This window comes from Salvelinus namaycush, chromosome 7, assembly GCF_016432855.1.
Source record: "Salvelinus namaycush isolate Seneca chromosome 7, SaNama_1.0, whole genome shotgun sequence".
Taxonomy (NCBI): Eukaryota; Metazoa; Chordata; class Actinopteri; order Salmoniformes; family Salmonidae; genus Salvelinus; species Salvelinus namaycush.
This window is the reverse complement of record NC_052313.1, coordinates 23,247,534-23,271,946: the sequence shown is the minus strand read 5'-3', so window position 1 is coordinate 23,271,946 and position 24,413 is coordinate 23,247,534. Positions and strand designations below refer to the sequence as shown.

The 24,413-nt window shown below is 42.3% G+C and overlaps 1 protein-coding gene across 2 annotated transcripts; it reads left to right on the top strand.

The window, feature by feature from the left end:
- The first annotated feature begins 541 nt into the window (after positions 1–541).
- On the top strand, positions 542–9,864 carry cdk13 (cyclin-dependent kinase 13). 2 transcript variants are annotated; one of them, XM_038997769.1, is made up of 14 exons: positions 542–2,254; positions 3,216–3,758; positions 3,881–4,048; positions 4,186–4,325; positions 4,513–4,683; positions 5,720–5,909; positions 6,127–6,183; positions 6,357–6,458; positions 6,589–6,666; positions 6,822–6,938; positions 7,054–7,185; positions 7,320–7,519; positions 7,698–8,168; positions 8,407–9,864. In XM_038997769.1, the coding sequence occupies exons 1-14, from the start codon at positions 1,116–1,118 to the stop codon at positions 9,084–9,086; spliced, it is 4,188 nt and encodes a 1,395-aa protein (XP_038853697.1). In that variant the 5' UTR covers positions 542–1,115; the 3' UTR covers positions 9,087–9,864. The 2 variants fall into 2 exon arrangements, with proteins under 2 accessions (XP_038853697.1, XP_038853696.1); XM_038997768.1 differs by having other exon boundaries at positions 543–2,254; positions 7,695–8,168.
- The last annotated feature ends 14,549 nt before the right edge of the window (positions 9,865–24,413 follow it).

Below are 24,413 nucleotides of genomic sequence, written 5' to 3'. Positions count from 1 at the left end.
ATCAAAAATATAAACGCAACATGTAATGTGCTGGTTTCATGAGCTGAAATAAAATGTTCCAAACTCATTCTGATTGGCTGGGCCTGGCTGCCAGTCATGTGAAATCCATAGATCTGGGCCTAATTATTTCATTTCAATTGACTGATTTCCTTACGAACTGTAACTCAGCAAAATCTTTAATTGTTGCATTTTGCGTTTATTTTTGTTCAGTATAGTTTGATATGATGCTGTTTGTCCCATATGACATGTAGGCTATACCCCCCTTCCTCCAACCAAAATCACACATTCAGTGTTATTGGCTCTCGCCCTGTAACCACTTCTTGGCGCATCCCAGGGGTTGTATATTTTGGCCTGGCTATAGGTAATACAAAGTAACGCAGTATGATATTTGGAATGAAAAATTACTTAAATATGTTAGATTGACTATTTTCATTCCCAATGTGGAGGAACTTAAATGTGTCAGGAGTTTTCCTTTGGTAGTGACGTAAACACTGATCTGCACATCATTGGACGTAACAGCGGAATAGTAGGCCTTCAGTTTGAAAGCTACGGTTTGCGTGCTAGTTAGCTACCTACTTCCTTGTTAGTCCAAACTGGAGTGTGATGGCAAGCGTAAAGAAGTTGGTCCTAAAAAGCGAATGTTTTTTCCTTATTTTCAGCACTTTGGGAATATATTTTTAAAGCCGATGTGAGCTGCGATATTCCTCAAACATTTCCTTTCGAGCAGGAGACATTGGGCCTGCTACACTAAGCATGGAATGGAATGCAATTACGAGACACTGCCTAGCTAGCTACAGTTGCTAGCTAGTTAGCTACAGTTGCTAGCTAGTTAGCTCTGGCTAGCCAGCTAGCAAATCTTTGGAATTGCAGACCAGGATTCTAATGATTTGATTTATTTTTCTCGTATTATCAGAAATTAATCTCGAGGTAAACATTGGATGGACTTGTTTGATGAATCCGATGGATTGTCGCTTGGAATAGCTCACTACCAGTTAGTGACTAGCTAGTTAGCTTTAGCTTGCTAGCTAATTTGTAGCAAATGTTTTGTGTGGCAAGAAACATAACACTAAAGACAACTAATATTACCAAAAGTATATATCACATCTTTTTGAAAAATGCCTAACTCGGAGGTGTTTCGCGAGGGTCGGGGAAGAAGCCCGTCCGCACAGAGAAGTGCCAGACAGGAGCGGCGCAGTAACGTTAAACCTGGAAGCGGTGCTACTCCGCACCGAGAGAAACACCGGGAGAAGAGGCGGTCGTCATCTATCCGAAAGAAACACAGTCACGCTAGGGAGAAAGCACAATGGCATACGCCAGATGAACCAGACAGTGAACGGAGAGGCACTCTTTCAAGAGGTGAACTTCGGACTTTAGTGGAATATGACGATGTGAGTTCCCAATCAGAACGCTTTTCTGGGAGCCCTTCGCCGAAACCAGAACCGCATGCTACTATTTTGGTCGACCGACTTAGCGAAGTTGAGTTCACAGGCATGAACGGACCGACATCCCAAGAGAGAAGGTCTCGAAGAGACAGGGCTGTATTGCATCTCAGGAAGGGTGAACAAATCAGTGGTTCATCCGAGAGGAATAGACAAGAGAAGGAACCGAAAAGAAAGGAACGCCAGAGCCGTGAGAGGGACACTTCGAAATCTCGTGGTAGTAGCCTGAGCGCCACCAAAAACAACCGAGACGGTGCGAGAAACATTGACAGTAACGGCAAGAAGACGTCTACAACCTTGGCCCCCATGGCTTTGGACAAAAAGGAGTCTAAACGGCACAAAAGTAAGACGCGTTCTGAAAAGGAGCCCCCGTCTGCGTACAGGGATGCACCACAATCATACCGAGATGACCGTGAAGAACTCGGGGCCTACAGAAGAAGTCCTGGTTTCAAGGCAGATAGCCCACATGGGAAATCGTATTCCTATGGATACCAGTCTCCCAGTGGTAGTTATAATAACCAGTTTATATCTAGAAGAAGCCCCAGTTATGGGAACAAAAGGCTGTCCCCTACTTCAACATACTACAGCCGAGATTCTGAGGTCTATGGTGCCTACAACATTTCAAAGTCGCCCAGTTCATACTCAAGCAACAAAAGAAAGCGGTCTCCAACGAGCCCATTCAACTGGCGCAGGTCTCCAAGTTATGGCCGACATAGTCCATTCGAACAGGGAGAACTTGCTTCAAGTCCCTACGGTACCCGTCGGCGATCACGAAGTCCATACCGAAAGTCACTGAGCCCAAGTCCAGACGTAAGGTAAGCAATTGATCAGAGGTTACTGTACTGTCTGAAAGCGAATTATTAATAGGTGTTACCCTCCTGAATGTATTATATATATATTTTTTTTTGAATTTAGTAGTACTGAGAGAGATATATGTAAATTTGAGGGCAGAATCTGGATCACCCAAGAGAGCAAAGCTTTGTGAAACTCATTTAGTACAACTGTTTTACTAGATTGTGATTCAGATTGTAATGATGCCTTCAATGCCACTGAAAGTGTTTATTTGCCATTCCAGTAGTCTGCTAAAATAGCACTTATTAGACAATACGAACATTTAAAGAGACAGCCCACATGGGTTGTGGACAGTGAGACAGACCAAACTTATTAGAAACATTTGATTTAATTCTTGGTGTGTTTCCTGACCGACTCTGCATTTGGTTAATGATATGTCACCCATGAGACACTAGACGCGGAAGCCTATTTTACTTCCTCAAAATAACCATAATGAATCTAAGAACTCAAGAAATCTGTAATTTTGTTGTTTTTGCCGAGGGTGTTTGTTGTGCAATTTTACATGTAAGGTGTTTGCAGTATTTCTCAAGTAAAGAAAATGTGTGACGTTATCTTATGTAAACAGAAGTCGGAGCTGCTGGGCAGGTCTGTCTCACTGTCTATGCTATTGGATAGAAAGCAATCACAGCTGCTATTCACCCCATGTTGGAGGAGAAATGGACATTGTTCAATCTAAATCCAGCCTTCATTTACCTGTTATGATGCATATTCCAAACTCTTTTATTTTTGTTGTTGAGGATACTGACTTTATGACCAATTATCCTACTTACACTTTGTAGGCAATTCTGACACTAGAGTAACTGTTTCTGGCTAATTGATGCCACACAGACCATTTTCAAAGGGATTTGTTCCTTTTTAAAGGCAGTCGCTCTTTAAAGGGAACTTTTCTCCTATGAGAAATTCATGTGTCTCTCCTTTCTCCAGGCGATCTGGCAAGTCTCGAAGCAGGAGTCCGTATTCCCCCTCGAGGCACTCCCGCTCACGCAGCCGCCACCGACACTCTCGCTCCCGCAGCCGGCCCTCCAGCCTCTCCCCCAGCACACTGACCTTCAAGAGCAGCCTGGCGGCCGAGCTCAGCAAGCAGAAGAAGGCCAAAGCTGCCGAGGCAGCTGCCCGGGCCAAGAGCTCCAGTAACACCTCAACTCCCACCAAGGTTCCCTCTGCAGGCTCCCACCAACCCAGCCCCAAGACCAACCACGCCACTAAGAAGGGCCCCAGGACCCCTGTGTCGAGCCAGCCCCAGTCCCCCGCAGACAGGACTTTCAAGAGGAGCACAGAGCCCCCCAAGCCCAGCAGAGATAGAGATGTGAAGGGAAAGGATGTCCCCTCGGTGCAACGAGACAAGAGGAAAGTACCAGCATCTGGACAGGGCAAAGAGAAGGAGCGAGTCATTGCTCTAAATGCCTCTACACTGACAGCTCTACACCTGCCCCCGAACATCCTCGAGCACTTAGCTGGAGCAGACAGGTAATCGGAACATAATAAAGAGTTTTTATGATTAAGAGAACTCATACATTTTTTCACTCTCATACATGCCTTCCCCTCTTTCCATAGCCTAACTTCTCATCTTATTTTCCTCCCCTGTGCAGCTTGAAGGATGTCTTACCATCGCTATCAGGGAAGAATCCAGCAGAGCGTCAGAAGGCCCGCCACCTCCTGAGCGACCTGCCACTTCCTCCCGAGCTACCCACAGGCGCCTCCTCCCCTCACAGCCCATATGACGAGAAGAAGACCACCACGCTTCGCCGCAGGCCCAAGTATGTCTGGGCCCCTTGACTTTCCATGTCTCACCCTACCACGGCAATGGCCTATGCTCCTCAATAAGCTCTACTGCCTGGGGTTGAGAACCACTGCTTGACCTAATCTCTTGTTGGTTTGTTTTTTTTTCTCCCAGGATCTGCGGCCCACGCTTTGGGGAGATCAAGGAGACTGAGATCGATTGGGGTAAACGGTGCGTGGACAAGTTTGAGATCATTGGCATCACAGGAGAAGGCACCTACGGCCAGGTGTACAAGGCAAAAGACAAAGATACAGGTGATGACTACTAAATGCTTACGATGTATTATTTTACCATCAACATTTTAACCAAACAGAATAATCTGTTTGGCAAACTCAGACTCTTGAATCAAAATGTTAGTCTTTCTATGCCCAGGGTAACTATTATGTATGAAAAGGTATCTTCTAATATCCTCTGCCCTTTATCTCTATCCCTGTGGTGTAGCTGAGATGGTGGCCTTGAAGAAGGTGCGCCTGGACAATGAGAAGGAGGGCTTTCCTATCACCGCCATCAGGGAGATCAAGATCCTCCGCCAACTCAACCACAAGAGCATCATCAACATGAAGGAGATAGTCACTGACAAGGAGGATGCCCTGGACTTCAAGAACGACAAAGGTCCGTATGGCAAACCCACTGAATTATCATTTTGCATCCTAAATGGCACTCCATTCCCTACATAGTGCACTACTTTTGACCAGGGTCCTATGGCAGAGGTTCTATAACCTTTTAGGGCCGGGGACCCCTTTTGTGATAGCAATCAGATGAATCAGCTTTTTAACCTTTATTTAACTAGGCAAGTCAGTTAAGAACAAATTCTTATTTACAATGACGGCCTACTAAAAGGCAAAAGGCCTCCTGTGGGGACAGGGGTTGGGATTAAAAATATAATAATATAGGACAAAACACACATCACGACAAGAGAGACGACACAACACTACACAACAACATAGCATGGCAGCAACGCATGACAACACAGCATGACAGCAACATGGCAGCAGCACAAAACATGGTACAAACATTATTGGGCACAGACAACGGCACAAAGGGCAAGAAGGTAGTGAGATAAAAATAGCATACAAGGAGTTTTATGTCTTTGGCAGTGCAATGGGAAATGAACCAAGTCTCGGGCCCTAGGAAGGAATATTTTAAAGGCCCGCCTCTTGGCATTGGGAGAGAATTTTGCAGTTGTTCAAGCTAATATCCTCCAATTCTACACATTTTTGCATTGAGGCAGAGGGAACATTTAATAGTTTTAAAGCTTAAATTGCAATGCTTTTTATGTTTTGAATTTTTTTTGGGGGGGGGGATAGAAGATTGCCGATTTGAGTTGAACATTTTATAATTGGTCGACAAAAATTGAAAATATCCCTGTGAGCCTCCTAGGCCCATGTTGCCCAGGGTTAAGAACACATTGTAGATTAATAATATTACATTGTATTACACCCCCTAAACTTATCCCATGGATCTCTTGGCCAAAATGTACAAAAATATATATTGATATCATTTTTAATTGTTTTAATATTTTTAGATGCGGTACCCCACTTTGAGAACCCCTGGTCAAAAGTAGTGCCCTATATAGGGAATAGGGTGCAATTTGGGATACAGACCCATGTCTACATTGTTTCTCCATGCATTTGTTCTCCTTTTACAGGTGCGTTCTACCTGGTGTTTGAATACATGGACCACGACCTGATGGGGCTGCTGGAGTCTGGCCTGGTCCACTTCAACGAGAGCCACATCAAGTCCTTCATGAGGCAGCTGCTGGAGGGCCTCGACTACTGCCACAAGAAGAATTTCCTGCACAGGGACATCAAGTGCTCCAACATCTTGCTTAACAACAAGTGAGTGCTCCTCAGGATAGCTAGCCTGCTGGTCCCAGATTTGTCAGTGCTGTCTTGTCAACTCCTATGGTCATTATCACACCAAAGCACAAGCAGATCTGGGACCAGGATAGTCAAAGAATGAAAAACAATTTATATCCGCTGCGGAATCAGTAGAATTGTTTGACAGAAAGGAGTCGGAAGTCACGTTAATGCTGTGTTCTGTTCTCTACGCCAGGGGTCAAATAAAGCTGGCAGATTTTGGACTGGCTCGACTTTATAACTCTGAGGAGAGGTACGTGTCCCGATATGGCTTAGAGTTGATTGCTGCCAATAGTCGTTCGCTTTTCAGATGTATTACTTTATCTATGACTGTTTTGCTTCATCAAGCATATTGGTCTCAACTGTGTTTTGTTGTGGATGATGATATTATTGATACTTATGCATTTTTCTGTCCCTGTCTTGTAGCCGACCGTACACCAACAAGGTGATCACCCTGTGGTACAGACCCCCAGAGCTTTTACTGGGGGAGGAGAGGTACACACCTGCCATTGATGTGTGGAGCTGCGGGTAAGAGACACACCTACGTTTAGTTGATTAGGTGTGGTGTTTCACTGGCTGATATTCATGATTCTTAAACCGAGGACAGATGGTTCTATAAAGAGAATCATGCATTCACCCTGTTTTTGTCTTAAATCAGGTGCATTCTGGGGGAGCTTTTCACAAAGAAGCCCATTTTCCAAGCCAATCAGGAGCTTGCCCAGTTAGAGCTGATCAGGTACGTTGTGGTCCGAGAAGGGTACTATAAATCCCTAAATTTCTTATCCTCAGTATCCCTTTTAACGGTCTGAAAGACCTTCAGCTATCTCGTTTGACAGTCTTCTTGTTAGGGCATGATATTTTACTCTGGCCTTTGGCTTTTCTCCCTTCCAGTCGTATCTGTGGCAGCCCCTGCCCCGCTGTGTGGCCAGATGTCATCAAGCTGCCCTACTTCAACACCATGAAACCAAAGAAACAGTACCGGCGGAGGTTGCGAGAAGAGTTTGCTTTGTGAGTTGATCTGCTTGTTTGAATTCAGTAATTGGGCTCATCATTGGTGTATGAAAATAATGTTATTATCCTTTGGCTGTGTTTGACTAACCACTTCATCTTTCTCTTTGGTCAGTATACCACCCTCTGCCCTGGACCTGTTTGACCACATGCTGGCGCTGGACCCCAGTAAGCGCTGTGCTTCCGAGGCGGCGCTAAGCAGTGAGTTCCTCAAAGATGTGGACCCAACCAAGATGCCCCCACCAGAGTATGTTTGGCCAAAGGCGTTTTACTTCGTAGTCTGTGATTCATTACTGTAGACTATCATTTTTGTGATGACCCACCCTTTGGTATCCTTATTTCCATTTTGTCTCCTGTCCTCTTCCCATCTCTCTCCTCCAGTCTCCCCCTGTGGCAGGACTGCCACGAGTTGTGGAGTAAGAAGCGGCGGAGGCAGAAGCAGATGCCAGAGGAGCTGTCAGCCTCCAAGGCTCCCCGTAAGGAGCTGGGGCTGGGAGACGACAGTCGTAGCAACACCCCCCAGGGCTTCCCTCCGCCTGGGGGGCTCAAAGGCCAACCTGTGGCTGCCTCAGCCCTACTGGGTGAGTGAATGGGCCTTTAGTCTAGTACCGCAAAGCCACCCCTCCATACTGGCCTCACACCTTATCAGTTACAGACTCACTTTAATGGCTTATATTGCAACGACTAATAACAACTTGGAGTGAATTAAGAGGTACTTTTTAGTAAATTGCTTAAATATATTTTCTTTGTCTCCAGTAGACTCAAAAGCTCCCAACTCCCAACTGACCCAAGAACAGCTGGCGGTCCTCCTCAATCTGCTCGGCCAGTCCAAGAGCGCTGTCAACCCGGCCCAGATTGCCAAGGTCAACCCCGAGACTCTACAGCAGCTCTCCAAGGTCCTGCCGCCAGAACACTCTGACTCCGACCGGCCTCCAGAGCCACACCCTCCACTCAAGCCCCACAAGCTCCCTCAGTCAGGTGGAGCACCCCGCACGCCCCCCATGCCCAAGCCCCCATCGCCGCATCCCTCGTCGGCATCGCAGGGTAAGCCTGATGGGGAGGCGTCGGCAGCCACCCAGACGGCAGTCACCATGCTGCTGGCCCAGCTCCTCCAGGCCCAGCAGAGGCAGGAAACTGGCGATGCAGACGGCACAAACGCACCAGCAGGAGGACCTCCTCCGCCACCCTCTGAGCTCAAGCAGCCCCCAGAGCCTATCCCTGTCTCGCCAGGTATCTACTCATATAGAGAATATTGTGACGTATTTATAACCTCATTTTTTGCAAGCAGAAATTATGTGTATAGACTTGTATTCCACTGCTGTGACTATCCAGTAGGATTATCTCTCAAATTCTGTACACAATGGTTTTAATTTTGGATATCCCTATGGTAGAATACGAACTTGCAAAGTAGGACGAGAACTATCCCTTTGCTTTGAACTAACATCATGTCTTGTGTTTTCCCCCTTAGTGTCCGAGGGGAGCGGAGTTTCCTCCAGACCCATCCTCCCCCCCGACCAGAGACCCCCTGAACCACCCGAGCCCCCTCCCCGCTGCGAGGACTTGGACTACCGGCAGAAGATGGCGCATAAGATGGGCCACCTGCCGCCTATGCCAACCTCAGGTGGAGCTGGTGAGGGAGGAAGGCTCCCGGAGCCAGACTACCCACCCCACCCCGGCACAGAAGGACCCAGCTATGGCGGTGACTACAGCCGCCCACCCCCTCCACCCTTCCCTCCTGCAGGTTTTGGCGACTGCTACATGGGCCACATGTTGGGGGGTGGCCTGCCCCCCCACAACCTGAGGGAAGTGTTCAGCAGCAGCACTCAGCAGTCCTCGGCTACCGGGTCCCTGGCCACCTCACTCCAAGAGCCCTTCCCTTCAGGCAGAGGTGGAGGTGTTAGCAGCATGGTGTTCAGCGGTGACAAAGACCATCGCTTTGAGTACAATCACAGCCCCTCCTTGCCTGTGGAAGGGAAGCCCAACCCCACCAGCATCCACCTCTATAACCATGCTACCCCTCCCACGCCCATCCCTCCTCCGGGCCAGTCCTGGAGCTCCCCTTCCCAGGCTGTGGCCCCACCTATGCCCCTTGGCTTCAACCCACATGTGAACTCAGCAGCCATGCGAGGACGACACCTCCCCTTCTGATTGGCTATGGCATAGTGAATGGGCGGGGTATGATGGACACCTCAGACTTGTGGACTCAAAAGAAACTGAGCCCAAACCCTCTCAGGCTAGACCAGAGGGATCTGGAAATGCACACTTGATTTGTAATAATGAATACAAAAATCTGTGTAAAGCATTGTATTCCTCCTGTATCTGGAATGTGGGGTATGTTGCAGAAGGGGGGTTGTATAGAGGGGGCTTTTTTTGCTCATACCGTTTCATGTTTTTTTTGTTTGTATTCTACTACTCTCTTTTAAATTAAGCTTTTACCTTTTTTGAGTGTACATTTACCAGGCTAGGTATTGCTTTTAAATATGTACCCTTTCTTTTAATTGCTTCCGAGCAGACTGTTTTGCACTACTGACTAAAGTAGGCGAGAACGATTTAGGTATGAAATGAGGTGCTATATCTGCACAACTTTTAGAAAATTACCAATGTTTTTTTATTTTGGGCCAAGCATATGTTGAAACCAGGAGGGCTCAGTTGATTGGGCTCCTGACTTGAAGGTGGAGTTTGTTTTTTGAAGAGGATTGGCTCCTGAAAGACTGGCGGCACATGGGTGACTGCAGTAAAACTGATAGCTACTGATTGACTTGATGGAGGAAGGCCATGTTCACTTTAATTTTCACAAGCCCTCTGCCAATAGCCATTGTAAAACAAAAGGAGACATGTAACCCAACTTCAAAAAAATACTTTTTGTACTAAAATGTTTTTTTGGCGGGGGGGGTCATATGTTTATTAAAGAAATGCCAACAATGTTTTTTTTTGTGTCTTACTTTGACTGTCGATCATCAAAGAATCATACCTGAACATGTAGAACAGACTAACCACTGGAGGACAGTGCACGCCAACCAACTACTGAACTGATATTTGGCTATTTTCTGATGTAAAACATTTGTAAATTGATAGCATACTAGAGAAGATCAACATAGATGTTTTTTTTATTTTTCAACACAATACTATTTTTGGTTGGAAGGTTGGCTGCCAAAAGAAGACATGGATGACGAAGGCAGGAACCACCTGAAAGGAAGTCATGAAAACCACCCAGAATAAGAGTTTGCTGGAGATGCACCGTTAAGGCCCTTTGCTCCTCTAAGAGCTGAAAGGTATAAGTCATTACTCTGGTAGAAATGTCTACAAATCCCAGGCCTGTGAGGGAGAAATAGGCATTAACCACAACTGACTTCAGCCATACTCCATTGTAAAGTAATCTACAACTACACATTTCAAGCTGAATAAATGAATACGATGAAATCTATTTCTTCAGATGCTGTTGATATTGCTACATCTATTTCTGGGTAGTTACTATAGCATAAGGGTAGATTATATTGATGTTGCTGCCTACACCCAAGAGTAATACTTGGTTGCACAGGCTTTGGCCAAGATATCTTCTGACAAATGCTTCTTGTAGCTGTCAATGAGCTTGCTGCACCTTTCTACTGGAAGTTTGGCCCGCTGTTTTCAGATCTCGGCATAGGTTTTCAATGGGATTCATATATGGACTCGACACTGGCCACTCCAGAACAGTCCAGCGTTTCTTGAAAGTACTTTTTGATATGTGTTTGGGGTTGTTTTTCTGCTGTAAGAACCACAACCTTCAACAGAGACACACCCATTAGGGTATGTGTGAATGTTCTGGGGGCCTAACCTACCCCAAAAGTTTGAATACAATGGGAAACCTGTAGGCTGTGAGGTAGTTTTGTGCCTGCAGGAACATTCATGTATGCTCTTTTACCCGATATCATGATAAGCTTTGGTCATATCGATATTGGTACCCACCACTAGTGAACATTGTTTCATGTGTCTCATTCCAAAACAACTTAGACATTTTTACTTCAGATGCATGGGCTACTTCCATTTTCTCGTTGCCTTTGTTGACAGAATAATATTCTACTTTTGAGATCAAGAAGGACGCAATAGAGCCTAGTCTATTTTGTGATAATATAGAACATTTTAGTTAACACCATTTAGTGGTGAAATGTGTGTTTTACATGCTGCTTTGTTTGAGCATTAGTCTAAGAGCTTATTTCAATTGAAAAGAGTCGAAGTAGACCTATCTGGACTAAATTTAATTTGAAATAATATCTATGTAAAAACGGCCAGCTTCAGTCAGCTAGGTTGAGCTTCTTGTTTGGCCGCTCAGCATCCTATTCGAGAAATGGCTAACCGCATACGTGGTGTGTCTGAAAGTGGGCGTTGCGAAATAAGTGGGTTATGGAAACCTAACAGCTAATTGGGCAGATTGGTTGACAATCAAGACCGTTTTACGCAGCAGCTTGCTGTTTCTAGTATTATTTTTAGCTAAGCCTAACCCTTTCCTTAACCGTAACCTCATTCTCCTAACATTCTAGGTTAGTTATCCTAACCTGCCTGGTGAATTATCCTAACCGGCTACGTTAATTCTCCCAACCGGCTTAGCTAAAATGCTACAAGGAAGCAATAAGCAGTCATGCAAAATTGTCTTGAGTGGCATCTAATCTGCCCAATTAGCTGGTATGCTCCATACACCCACTTATGTTGATCTTTGAACTTATTTCGCAAAATCCACATTCAGACACAACACGTATGCAGTTACGGATTGCTATGCGCGATTCTTGGGAAGTCCCTACCCTAAACCTTAGCCTTGCCCATAACTCTTACCTAACCCTTACCTTAACCATTTTAAATGTCAACTTCAATGGCGAATAGTAAGGACCATGCAGTTACTCATACTTGTCCTTGTCCTGTACTTGTTCATGTGCTAGTCAGAACTAGGAACCTCAGAGTTAAAATTAACGCAAGTTATTTGCGTAGAGCTTCCTATTGGCTGATTCTGATACTTCCCAAGTGGGAAACTCTGGATCATCTTTCTACAACGATTTAGCAGTCGGACATTTCAGAGATTCCTAGTTGCAACTAGCACATGAACGCGGCTCTATTTACAAGACCCGAACTTTCCTTTAGTTCTTATTGGTCAAGGTCACGCCAGTCAGTATTATGTCAGCACTCAATATTCCCGGGACGTCAGTGATTGTAGGACTCCAGCACGAGCAGGGCAGATGTCCGAAACGTGGTGATGGACATTCAGGGTCTTTTCGCTGAGCCGCATCATTTGTCTCTTTCACGTAAAAGAGTAGCATCATTTTGTTCCCAAACGGCTCTTCATTCAAAAACCTGAATATCGACCTAGAACCATACATTTGTTTTGCTAATCTCTAATGTAAAGCCCAAAAGGTAGGCAACCATTATGTCAGATCGTGATATGCACGTTCAAATACAGTTATTAGATCGCCTGCAATTTATATTTTTTATTCACTACTTAAAAATGAGCATGGACCAGAGTGATGTGCTCTCCCCACTATTTATGGTATCTGCAGTGAGGATTTACCATCTTCAGAGAATGATTTTGTAACTTATTTGCAGATAATGGTTGTTTGAAGCTCAAACGGCAGTAGGCCTACTAGGCTAGCAGTGTGTAAATCAGGGAGTCAAACGAACGAACGTCTCTCACCGATATGATTCGGTTCCCAACGTTCACCAAAAGGAGCCGTTCAAAAAGACCAGTTGGTTCGCGGACGACCCTCATTAGCTTTCAGCAGAGAGGTCCTACAAAATCTTTACATGAAAATAAGACCATGAAGTGAGAAGGAGTTTTTAGATGGAGGTCAATGAGAGTGTCGAATTTGGTCAACAAAAAATGTAATTGCTCATTTGCTATGTGAGGCTTATTTGATAAAATAGACGTTTCGTAATGGTTGGGTTGTTACGAATGCACTAGTAAACACAAAAAAAAGATATAAACGCAACATGTAAAGTGTTGGTTTCTTGAGCTGAAATAAAATAAATAAAAGATCCTAGAAATGTTCCATACGCACAAAAAAATTATCAAATTTTGTGCACAAATTTGTTTACATCCTTGTTAGTGAGCACTTCTCCTTTGCCAAGATAATCCATCCACCTGACTTGTGTGGCATATCACAAAGCTGATTAAACAGCATGATCATTGGCATTTCGGTAAAAAAAAAAAAAAAAACGTTATATATCGGTGTTGTGCCTGTTGTTTCCACGCGTATCTGCCCTCTCATTGGCTAGAATGGCCCCCCCTGTCTTGCCTCCTCTCGCTTGCTTTCCATCTTTGAGGACATTTATTTCCGTTGTTAGAGCTGTCACTCGACATTCTCGTTAATATAATAGATAGTCTTTGCTTTCAGTCAGAAACCTGCTTTCACCACCCTGACCAATGACTGTATATGAATGGACAAAACCATCGATCACGTGACACCATTCATTCCTACGTGAAGGGCATTGAATCCAAATTAAGTCGGTTTAAGATGGCATCTCATGGAGGCATAACATGCGCAGTTTGAGCTACTCCAGGAAGTGAAGTTGCAGGCTAGCTCAATGCTTCCCCCTCTCATTGACAACGTGTACATGCACACTAATATCCGTTATTATTCGGGATTTTTGTTTGTTTTTATATATATATATATTTTATTAACAACAAATCAATACAGAAAGTACATAAGGGAACACAAGTATATATAGATTATATATAATGGACAATCGAGCTAGGGGGTACAATATCACATTACAATTACACACAATATCACATTACAATTACACAAGGACCTTAAGGAACATACATACATTTACAGCTTTTTCGTTAGTAGAGTATTTAACAGTCTTAAAATAGAGTTCAATTTATTTTTGTAGGGTAAGAAAATGTGTTTTTTTGTTAGTAAATTTACATTTGTGTATATGAAATTTGGCCAAAAGAATAATGAAATGAATTACATAAAAATGTTTCAGCTTATTTTTATCGTATGTAAAGAATCCAAGCAGTACATCTCTCCACAATAGTGTAAAATCTTCATAAATGTGTTCAATTATAAATCTACTGATGTCTTGCAACAGTTTTCTGCCAAAAAAAGATGCAACATTGTTTCTGGGTGGTCATTACAAAAGGAGCAATTTGAGTTTATGTTTTCCTTAAACTTCTTCATATAGTGGTTGGCAGGATAATATTTATGAATAATTTTAAAGGAAACTACCTTAATTTTGTTATTAACAAGTAGGTATGTGTGTGGCAACGTCCAAACTTTTTTCCAACAGATATTATCAATAAATCCATTCCAATAAGGCATGACATAAGGTATACAACATCCTGCTGAAACAAGGTTCGTATCGCTCTGTTGTTGAATGGGCCAAAAGAGAAACAAATCTATCCTACTGATGAGTCAACAGGGTCAATAGAAGGTAGGCTCTGAGGGTCAGGTCTTGACATGTTCCTGAATAACAGCAACACCTGAGGGAATGGCGTCTAAAACAATTGCAAAATCTTTAGGTGTTACAGGGACCTTGTAAAGTGATAAGAATTCCTTATAACTGAGTAAAAAGACCCTCTGCATTTACCAGTTGGCTCACCAATAGAATATTATTTCAGAACCAATATTCTAAAAACAAAGTATTTTTATACAATATATCCCAATTATTCCATATATAATGTCTGTGTGGAGAAAAATTGTGTTTATAAATTAAGGACCATGACAAGAAAACCTGCCGATGAAAAGCAGAAAGTTTCACTGGAATTTTGTCAATATTATAATTGCACAATAACATGAAGTTAAGGCCACCAAAAGTAGAGAAGACATGATGAGGAATAAAATTCCAGATAGAAGTGGGTCTTAGGAATTGTTTTATCTAAAGTAGTAAAGTCCAGAAAATTCAGTCCACCATTCTCATAAGTGTTCATTACAACAGTTTTCCTAATGTAATGGGTACGGTTTATCCAAAGAAAGTTGAAAAGCATCTGGTCTATCTCCTTGCTTATTTTACTGTCAACATATAAAGATAGAGCGCCATATGTTAGTCTAGAGATACCTTCAGCCTTGGTTATTAGGACTCTACCTTTTAAAGATAAGTCCCTCTGTAGCCATTGATTTAGCTTCTTCTTGGTATTTTTAATAAGAGTGTTAAAATTTAGTAAGCCTCTAGACTTCTGATCCTTTGTAATGGTTATGCCTAAATATGTAAGTTCTTCTTTTACTGGAATACCATAATATGAAGGTGTCACACAATCTTTGACAGCTATGAGTTCATATTTATTAATGTTAAGGTATAGACCAGACGCTTTGGAAAAGGATTGTATCACATTGATCGATATGGGAATTTGGTTAGCGTATTATTCGGGATACTCAAGTATTCTGTTTTTGAGTTGACGCATATAAACATCATATCCCGTTTACAGTGGCGTGCCGTGGGCCTGGGGCATGGGCCTTCAGTGAGGTCCTACACAGTCCCACCCGAATTAATCCACCTCTTATTACCATCATTATGATGCCATGGCTCTAGACACTATACATTTAGACAGAAACGCAGTATAACCAGGCGTTGCGTCACCTTGAAATTGACAAATTGACATTTTTGGGTTACCCAAAAACATGACACAATCAATGAATCTTTTCAATATTTCCCTATTTTTCTTCACCTTTTCATTGTGCAGCTCCGTTGCCCTGCGCGCTTGTTCGTTGAGCTGTAGATCCACTCAGGTGTCCCCAAAAGTTTTCAAAAGCACCATTGCTTGTAAGTGCCCAGCCGTACTTTGGTGTCTCGTTGCTGCCTTGGTTAGACAACTCAAGTTTGCAAAGCCAGTGTGGCTCCAAACACCAAATCGATCACTTGCAAATAATAGGCATTCCCAGCAGTACAGTTTGCAGTGCTTCTCGGAGCCTGTGAGCCATTGATAGCGCTCGTAGTTGGAACTTTGAAAGTGGCGAACGAACCCTTTTCCCGCCTGTGACAGGCTTTGTAGCGTCGGCGTCGGGCAACCTCTCCTTACAATGTCTAACTTTTCTTGAAAAGTTCGTCTTGAGAATGGCGTTATAATTATATCCTCGACCAAATCGATATCTTCTCCTCCTTCCGCCATTGTGGGTTGAAAAAACAAGTAGTACGCAAATTAATTTGTTTATCAAATTCAGTTACCTAGTTCTGAGGTTCTGCATAGACCTGCCCATAGGACCTGCCTCTCAATATTGGTAATCCAATCAAAAGACGTGCACGCACTACGCCTGCTAGCTGGCTCCTGTGTAACGCTGGAGCCAACCAGCAGGCGTACAATAGCCAACTCTAAAGCTGATTGGTTGACACTAAATTTTCATTTCCATTCACTTTAAGCTACAAGCGCCCGCACTGTTGATTCTGAAGGCCTGAGGGCAGATTTTAGACCCCTGGCAACACATGATGGCTGAATATGATTGGATAAAAGATCTAACATAAAGACCAGCCCTCCAAATCTCAACCTGGGGCTGGAAGCAGTGCAACCAAGAGGAAAGCTATGAAATGAAGAGTATAACTCTTACTCTGGGAAATAATTTAATACATATTTGTGGGAAAATATATTTAAAAATATATATATTCTGATGATGTTTAGGCCAGCAGAGAAGGCCTTGCTGGCCCTGACGGCCCACCACTGCCCGTTTACAATAACATGATTAAGCTTGTATCCTGCGTATGTGAAACCAGGATAAGATGCCTGGGATATGCATATCTTAGATGGGATACTGTGGCATGTAAACATCTTATCTTGTTTACTGTTGTTTTGTTGCGGCCTGCGCAGGCTCAGTTGCACATATCATATGTGTTGTGCAGTGTGTGGTGTTTTGTAATTATGTTTTCATCTGATTGTCAAACAAACCACTTCAAAAAGTAGGCTACCTGCGCAGTTCGATCCACCATAAGAATTCAATAACAATTTATTTTGCTGATACTCCGTACTGAACCACATAACATAGTGGGTACTTTCACTCCTAATTTAGACACGTTTCTCCTTATAATTTCCAACATTTGGTAGGCCATATTATAATTTGACATTTGGTAGGCCATTTGTCAACTATAGTTAGATACATGCAACTACTCTTTTGTCATAAATCGTTGATCTAGAAGACTAAATAAAGTAGTGCTCACCAGAATAATGTCTTACATCGATAGTTAACACTGGTAAAGTTGTCTGTTTCGTTTAGAGACCGGGATAAAATACAATAGCTCCAAAACAGTGAAAAGATTGGTCATGTGTAAAATGTCCAATGTCATCAGTTTGACCAGTGTTAAGGAAATTAAAAGCTGAGAAAACGATTAAACACGTTTATAAGACTTCAGTTCATCTTGGGCGCATATTTTAAGACCTTAAGTGGGATACAGCTGCCAACTCTCACGCATTGACCGTGAGACACACGCATCCAGTTCTCACGCTCACACACCCACACCTCTTATATCTCACGCATCTAAAAGCACTGGTTTTATTTTACTGATTAATCCAGTGTATATTCAGTGCATTAACTTTTCATATGTTCTCCAAATCGTTTTGAAATCGGAGCATCTGCACCTAGGGGCGGAGCCAGAGGGGTGTCCGGGGTGGCACTGGACACCCCTGACATCTGATTGGCCACCCCGGGTGCCACCCCAACATTTTATTCGCTACTGACAGTTTGATGCTGATTGCCATCTCATTTCACCTCTTGTTGAAAGAAGCATTTATTTTGACGTTCGGCGGCGCATATTTCAAATCGAACAAGAGAGAATATTGGTTGGTTGCGAGATACAGAAGAATAAGAAGAACATACAGAAGAAGAAGAGAGAATATTTCCACAGCTCCATGAGCTCTTTTCACGGTTGGCGAAAGCATGATATTTGAAGTAAATTTTAAGGTTTAGCATCGGGTTTAGGTTTCCTGAACAACTTTTACGAAAGTTGAGTTGCTGTGTAAGTTAACGTAAGACCTTTGGTTCCATTAAAAGACAGTTAAACAGATAAGAGAGATCGGTTCCCAATTTAGCCTAACGTTATGTTTACATCTGTGCTAGTAACACACGCATATACAGTGCAGTGTCGTAAGTTACAGTATACGAATGTTTAGCTAATGTGGGGTAAGTAGTAGGCTACAGCTGTCAGTGTTCAGCAATTTGAAATCCATTAACTCAGTTAGATTTTCGTACTTGAACTGAATACAAACAATTGTTATTATCAATCTGTTAACGTTACTCAAAAGATTACCACAATTAAACATGAAAAGAAAGGGAGAGATATCAGACTTATTTTTAAAGTAGCACAAACAGGCAGATCAGGTGCAAACAGACCCCAGCCCAATCACCACCGGACCCCAGAGCAGCTCCTTACATGAGGCTAGTCCGAGTCAGTGTGGTCAGACTTCACAAGGACCCAGTCTACCACCACCAGGTCAGAGCATCTACCAGGCGGTCAGTCACATGCCCAGTTCAGAATTTAAGTTTAGCTTCAGCTTGTAATGGATGATTTTGTTAGATTCAGCCTCAGTTTAAAATGTTGGTTGTTGATTCATTTGTCTTCTTGTTTTGATGGCTGTAGCATTTTTATTGTGATTATACACTAATGGTTCTTGTGTTATTTTAATGTAATAGATGTATCAAAGGATGACACAGAGACCTCTGGCTCTGAGCAAGACAGTGAGCCAGAGCTGCCTGGAGATGTCATCGAGCCTCTCCCAACTGCATCAAGCACCAGATATGCTGTTCCAAAAGGACCCAATGGTAGGCCAGGCCTATACTTTAAACTACACATTTTAGTTAGCAGCTGTTAGTATCTAATCTTGTGGATCCCTTAATTATACATTTCCATAGAGAGATGACACATTATTTAACGTGTATTTCAGACGTTTCAAGATCCAGAGAAGAAGGTCCTGTACAGCTGTGTTTGAAATCATTTCCCAGTACTCAGCTTGGTACTAGGAACAGGGCTTTCAACAGCTCCTGGTATAGGGACAATTCATGGCTTGAATATTCTGTAAATCAAGATTTGACTTATTGTTTCGCCTGTATGCATTTTTCTCTGCTCAATACACCTGAATCTGCCTTCACATCACAGTCAGGTTTTTGTAACTGGAAAAAAGGCACTGTTTAAAGATTCTGGGTTTAAGCTCCATTCGAAGGCAGAGCATCATATCAATGCTATGTATGCTTGGAATCAGCATAAAAGGGCTATTGACAGCAACTCAATGTTAGATGTCATAAATGAGGACCGGAAAAGAAAGTGGAGGAAAACTGTACTTACATTAAAACTATTGCAGATGTGCTCCTATTAACTACCACTCAAAATATAGCAGAGTTCATCGAGAGTCTGATCACTCACAACAAGGGTCATTTTTTGTCAATCTTAGAAGAAATAGCAAAGCATGACACTCAGAGAAAAGGATGAATGCATGTGGCAATGCTTAGTACACAAGCCACGAAATCCAGAACAAAGTTATTGAGGCCTTAGCTGAGATGGTACAAAGTGAAATAATAAGAGAAGTAAAAGAAAGTGAAGTTTTTAGTGTAATTGCAGATGAATCCAGAGATTTAAAGAAAAAATAACAAATGTCTTTAGTTGTGGTGTACTATTACAACGAGGCCATCTACATAAGCTTGTTACACTTTCAGTCAGCTGAAAGCTTAGATGCAGCAGGTCTCGCAAAAATGATAATTGATTGGCTTGAAAAACATGTTCTGGACTACAGAAATAATCTTGTGGGGCAAGGCTTTGACGGTGCATCCGTCATGAGCGCAAAGCATTCTGGTGTGTCTGCATGGATTAAAAACAGTGCGAGATTTGCATTTTATGTGCACTATAATGCACATTGTTTGAATTTGGGTCTTGTCGATGCTGTAAAATCAGTGCCTGAGGCAGTTAAAGCTTCTGCAGGAGAGCAAAAAAGTTATACCTTTGTATCTGGCTTGTACGTTCATCTCAAGTGGCTTGCAGTTCAGAAAGAGCTGTATCCACAGCAGCAGTCCAGGGAACTACAGAGACTTACGGATGTAAGGTGGGCATGCAGATACATGGTATGCCGTAATCTGAGGGACAGGCTTCCAGCAGTTCTGAGCGCTACAAGATATCACACTTGAAAATAGTGGTGATAGATCAGTTATATTTACATTTCAGAGGGCTTTTGGTTACCTTTTGTAAAGTGCTTGGTGATACCAAATGTCTTTCTGACATGCTCCAATCAAGCTCTCTTGACCTAGCAAGAGCTGTGGATCTAGTAGGTGCCCTTACAGACACATTACAAGACTACAGAAGTGAGGGTTACTTTGGAGAACTATGGAAAGAGGTTGAAGAGATTTCAGAGCACTGCAAAATAAGTGTACAAACAGTGTGTAAAAGACAGCCTAAAACAAGCTTAAGATTTCACTACTCATTGACGATGAGCACTGTAGGACAGAAAATGAGTGATCAAAGTGATGGTGAGAGCTTCCAAAGAGCTATCTTTTATCAGGTGCTTGACAGTCTCACAGCTGAGCTGCAGAGGCGTTTTTCAAAGAAGAATTGTGAGAATGCAAGGGGTCCAGTCTCTCAACCCAAAGAGTACAACATTCTTGAATGAGGAGCCTCTGTTTGCCTTTGCTCAGACCTTTGAGTCAGATTTAGAGGACCTCAAACATGAGGTTCACCAAACCAAGTGGCTTCTTGATAGGCTTTTTGATAGGAGAGAGAAAAGTGGAAGGGACAGACCGTCTACTCTCCTTGAAAGAGGTCTTCCATGAGCTATTTCGACTTCGTAAGATTTCTGTTGTTACACCAGTCAGCAGTGCTTCTTACGAGAGAAGCTTCTCAGCTTTAAAACTGATTAAAACCCACCTCAAGACAACAATGGTTGATGACCACCTTAAATCACCTCGGAATTCTCAGTGTTGAGTCAAGGAGGGCACGCTCCCTCAACATGGATGAGTTTGTGAAACATTGCCAGTTCTCAACAGAACCAATTATGCTGTTTTAAATCTACCTAGGATAATTTGGCACTTAGGCAGTTCTTCTGGTCAGGATTCATACCTGCACTGTGTACTAGCTAGTATACTGACATTCTAAAATGATAAATCCAAGGGGTATCATGTCACACAGATTTAATTTGGTCTTGATTAGGCCAATTCCAAAATGTTTCTTTGCTATTAGTTAACATAATATATTTGAGCATAAATATGATACTGTAAGTTTGTAATATTGATGGCCAAAAAAAATAAAAAATTCAAGTCCATTTCTTGATACCTGGTATGTCAAATTGCAGTGTGTTTTTTTGTAAATAAACTATGCAATTTATGTAACACACAAATACTATCTCCTTGGTGCTTGAGCTTTATTTTCTGAAAATATTTTGGATGTTCAACACTTATAGACCCAGATTATATATTCATGAAAACAGAGTGACACAAGTCTCTCCAGTGTGAGGACAGTACAGTACGTGTGTGTATGTGTGTGTGTGTGTGTGAGAGAAAGAAATGTAGCTGCAGTTCCGAGGTAGAGACATTGAGTATTCACAGTATGTTAAAGAATTCTAGTGAAGTAACCCTTTTGAACCACACTATCTGCCACATTGAAGAACTAAACAGAAATCATAGGATTCATTCATGCTCCTTAGATGCCAGGTTAGGGTTACACACTAATTTTCTGTCATGGTCTATGGACCCACTGAAGTAGCCTTGGCCACCCCATGTATAAAACTTTATTTCCACCACTGTCTGCACCTGCAATTTAATAACCTTACGAGCGGAACCTCTAGCATTATTGTCCTGTATTGTCACAGCACTGTGAACCGCAATGCATTGAAGCATATCATTTGGTCTAGTTATGTAAGGGATCAAGGTGATTGGATGGGCATTTTAAAGAAAAGCCCCTCAAGATTAGAGTGGAGCTGAATGGAGAGAGAACGTTTGCCGCTAAGTTTGTAAAAAGAGCAGCACGGTTGCGCTGTTTTATGTACAATGTTGTCAACACAATTATGTAGCTGTTACTCCCGTCCCTTTTGACAGCTTGTACTAAAGTTGATTTAATCCACACTTGCATTAGTCCCCTCGTTTGGTGATTGGCATTTAGGCTGTGACAAGGAGAAGGCAGCAGACAGACCTACACTATGTTTCAGCAGGGAAGGTAGGTTGACCTGATTCTAGAGGGGAAATAAGTAGAAAATAATTTGGTTAGGGTGTAGGGTCGTCTTGTCTTCACAACATTTTATTATCTATCTATTACCTGATCATTGGAACAATTCTCATTCTTAACAATGGGATAAAATCATATCAAATGTTATTGGTCACATACAGTACACATGGTTAGCAGATGTTATTGCGAGTGTAGCGAAATGTTTGTGCTTCTAGTTCCGACAGTGCAGCAATATCTAACATGTAATCTAACAATTATAGGGTAATTAATGTACTTGTCAGCAAGAACACTACTATTATTCCCCGCACTTATTTTATTATTCGGCTTCTTCACAATTTTGCCAGTGTAATCACATATTTTAAATCTGATATGCCTACTTGTCTTTCAAAATGAATGATATGAGGCTATGTATTTTTGCAGTCATTCATGGACAGTTTTGAATAGGTCATACAAATAAGCGTTGGATATTAAATGCTCCAGGCCTCACCTATAATTTTTTACATTTTAGCATTGTGCACATACTAGGCAGAGATGGTAGAGGGGACTCACAAGTCATAAATGCATCATATTTTGTCTATGCAGAGTAAGATGATGAAAAGGATCTTCAACTAGTAGGCATAAATACCGCCTGATTATTTTTCTTGAAGGTTGGGTGTTTTTGATAAATTAATTGTTATAACAAGAACATTTTCAAACACCCAGCACTTGGGAAACATAGATCAGGATTTGCCAATCCTCCTATGGAGCAAGCAGGGTTTTGTTCCATCGCTATTTTAAAGAGATAGTTCACCCAAATTACAAAATGTTTGTGTCCTTACCTTGAAAGCAGCCTATGGACAAGGAGACTGCAATCTATGATTTAGTTACCCACTGCCATCAACCATTAATATTAGTATTTCCTCTGCAGAGCCTTGGTGTAGTGGTAACATTCCCTGGCACATGTTGCATACAACTTTCCACCAGAGACCAGGGTTTAATCCCTGCTTCCAACCTTCCCACTGTTTCTCCCCATTTCCTTACTGTCTGAAAGAAAGTGTCAAACCACCCCAAAATAATAATAAAAATAGATTAGCATACTAAATTTCATCCCCCAAAAATCTCAAAGTAACAAAGTCGTCAAATTTTGAGTGTTCATTTAATATTCAAAGCATCCTGAATACACATGAAATGTGGCATATACAACATAATCAACCCGGCTCAAAGGCCTAAGCCATGTTGAAATAGGTAGAATTTTGGGAAATAAGCTTTAAAACAGTAACATTTCCTGGGGGAGGACACCCAGACCCCCATCTAGGGGTTAAGCCAGGAGACAATGGAATTCATATAGCAAATTTCACTCCAAGCTTTCTTCAAAAGTTGTCAGCCCTGGGGATATGAGCTATTTGGAATACTGTGCGCATGTAAATGTGGTCATTGAGTAACTCAAGTTGAAGCCGACCTGGATAGTGCAGGCCGCCATTAACTCAATTATCCTTATAATTTCTTCTGCATGCGTTTTAAAAGTAATCGGTTCAAGGCCATACATCTGATGTAATAGAAGCAATTATTGGTACCATGATTGTCTTCAAAACATTTTATTTATTTACAGGAAGATTGCAATTTCACTATAATGGGGATCCTGTTTTTGCTAACAATGCCTGCAGTACCGCGGTCTGCCTTGAACTTCCGTAGCTTCAATAAGAGGAAGTCACTCTCCCCTGATCCTAATGAGCATTTTATGTTTTCCCTCCTACTACTCTTCTTGTAGTCACAATACATTTGCTGACTTGATGTTTTATTGTGCGTCCACCTAAAAGTAGGCCTAAGTGCCTTAAGATGTTGTCTTGTTGTATTCAGAGCTCAAGATTGCCTATTGTTGTAATCAGCATTCATGTTGAGCTTCTTAACTAGCTCGTGCTCATGCTAGCATTAGCATTTTCATTTAGAATGCATTAGGAATTAGCATGCCTATTAGCAATTAGCCATTTGTTAGCATTTCTCTTTCCTGGTGCTAGGCTATTTTTTAGTTATCTTTGTATATTCAGTGCTTGACTTAGAATGGACTAGGTGCCGGTACTCATTTTGGGTGCCAGTACTGTTTATATTTAGGTGCAGGAGCTCCACAATACTTTTGAGCTAATATTCTATAAGACAGGGGTTCCCAAACTCTTTTGGTCTGCGACCCCATTTTTATATTTAAAACAATCATGGATGTAGTCAATCTAAGGTGACAACATTTAAAATACCCAAATGCGGGACAATGGGATGATTTTGCGAGACATTGACAGGACAGTGTTGCCTACATGAATAGCGCACATATTTTTTTTAATCACCCACCCACTGAACAAGTTATTTGAAGCAAGTGTGCCTGTACACTACTCTTTTGCACTGTGCAAAATTTAGTCATGC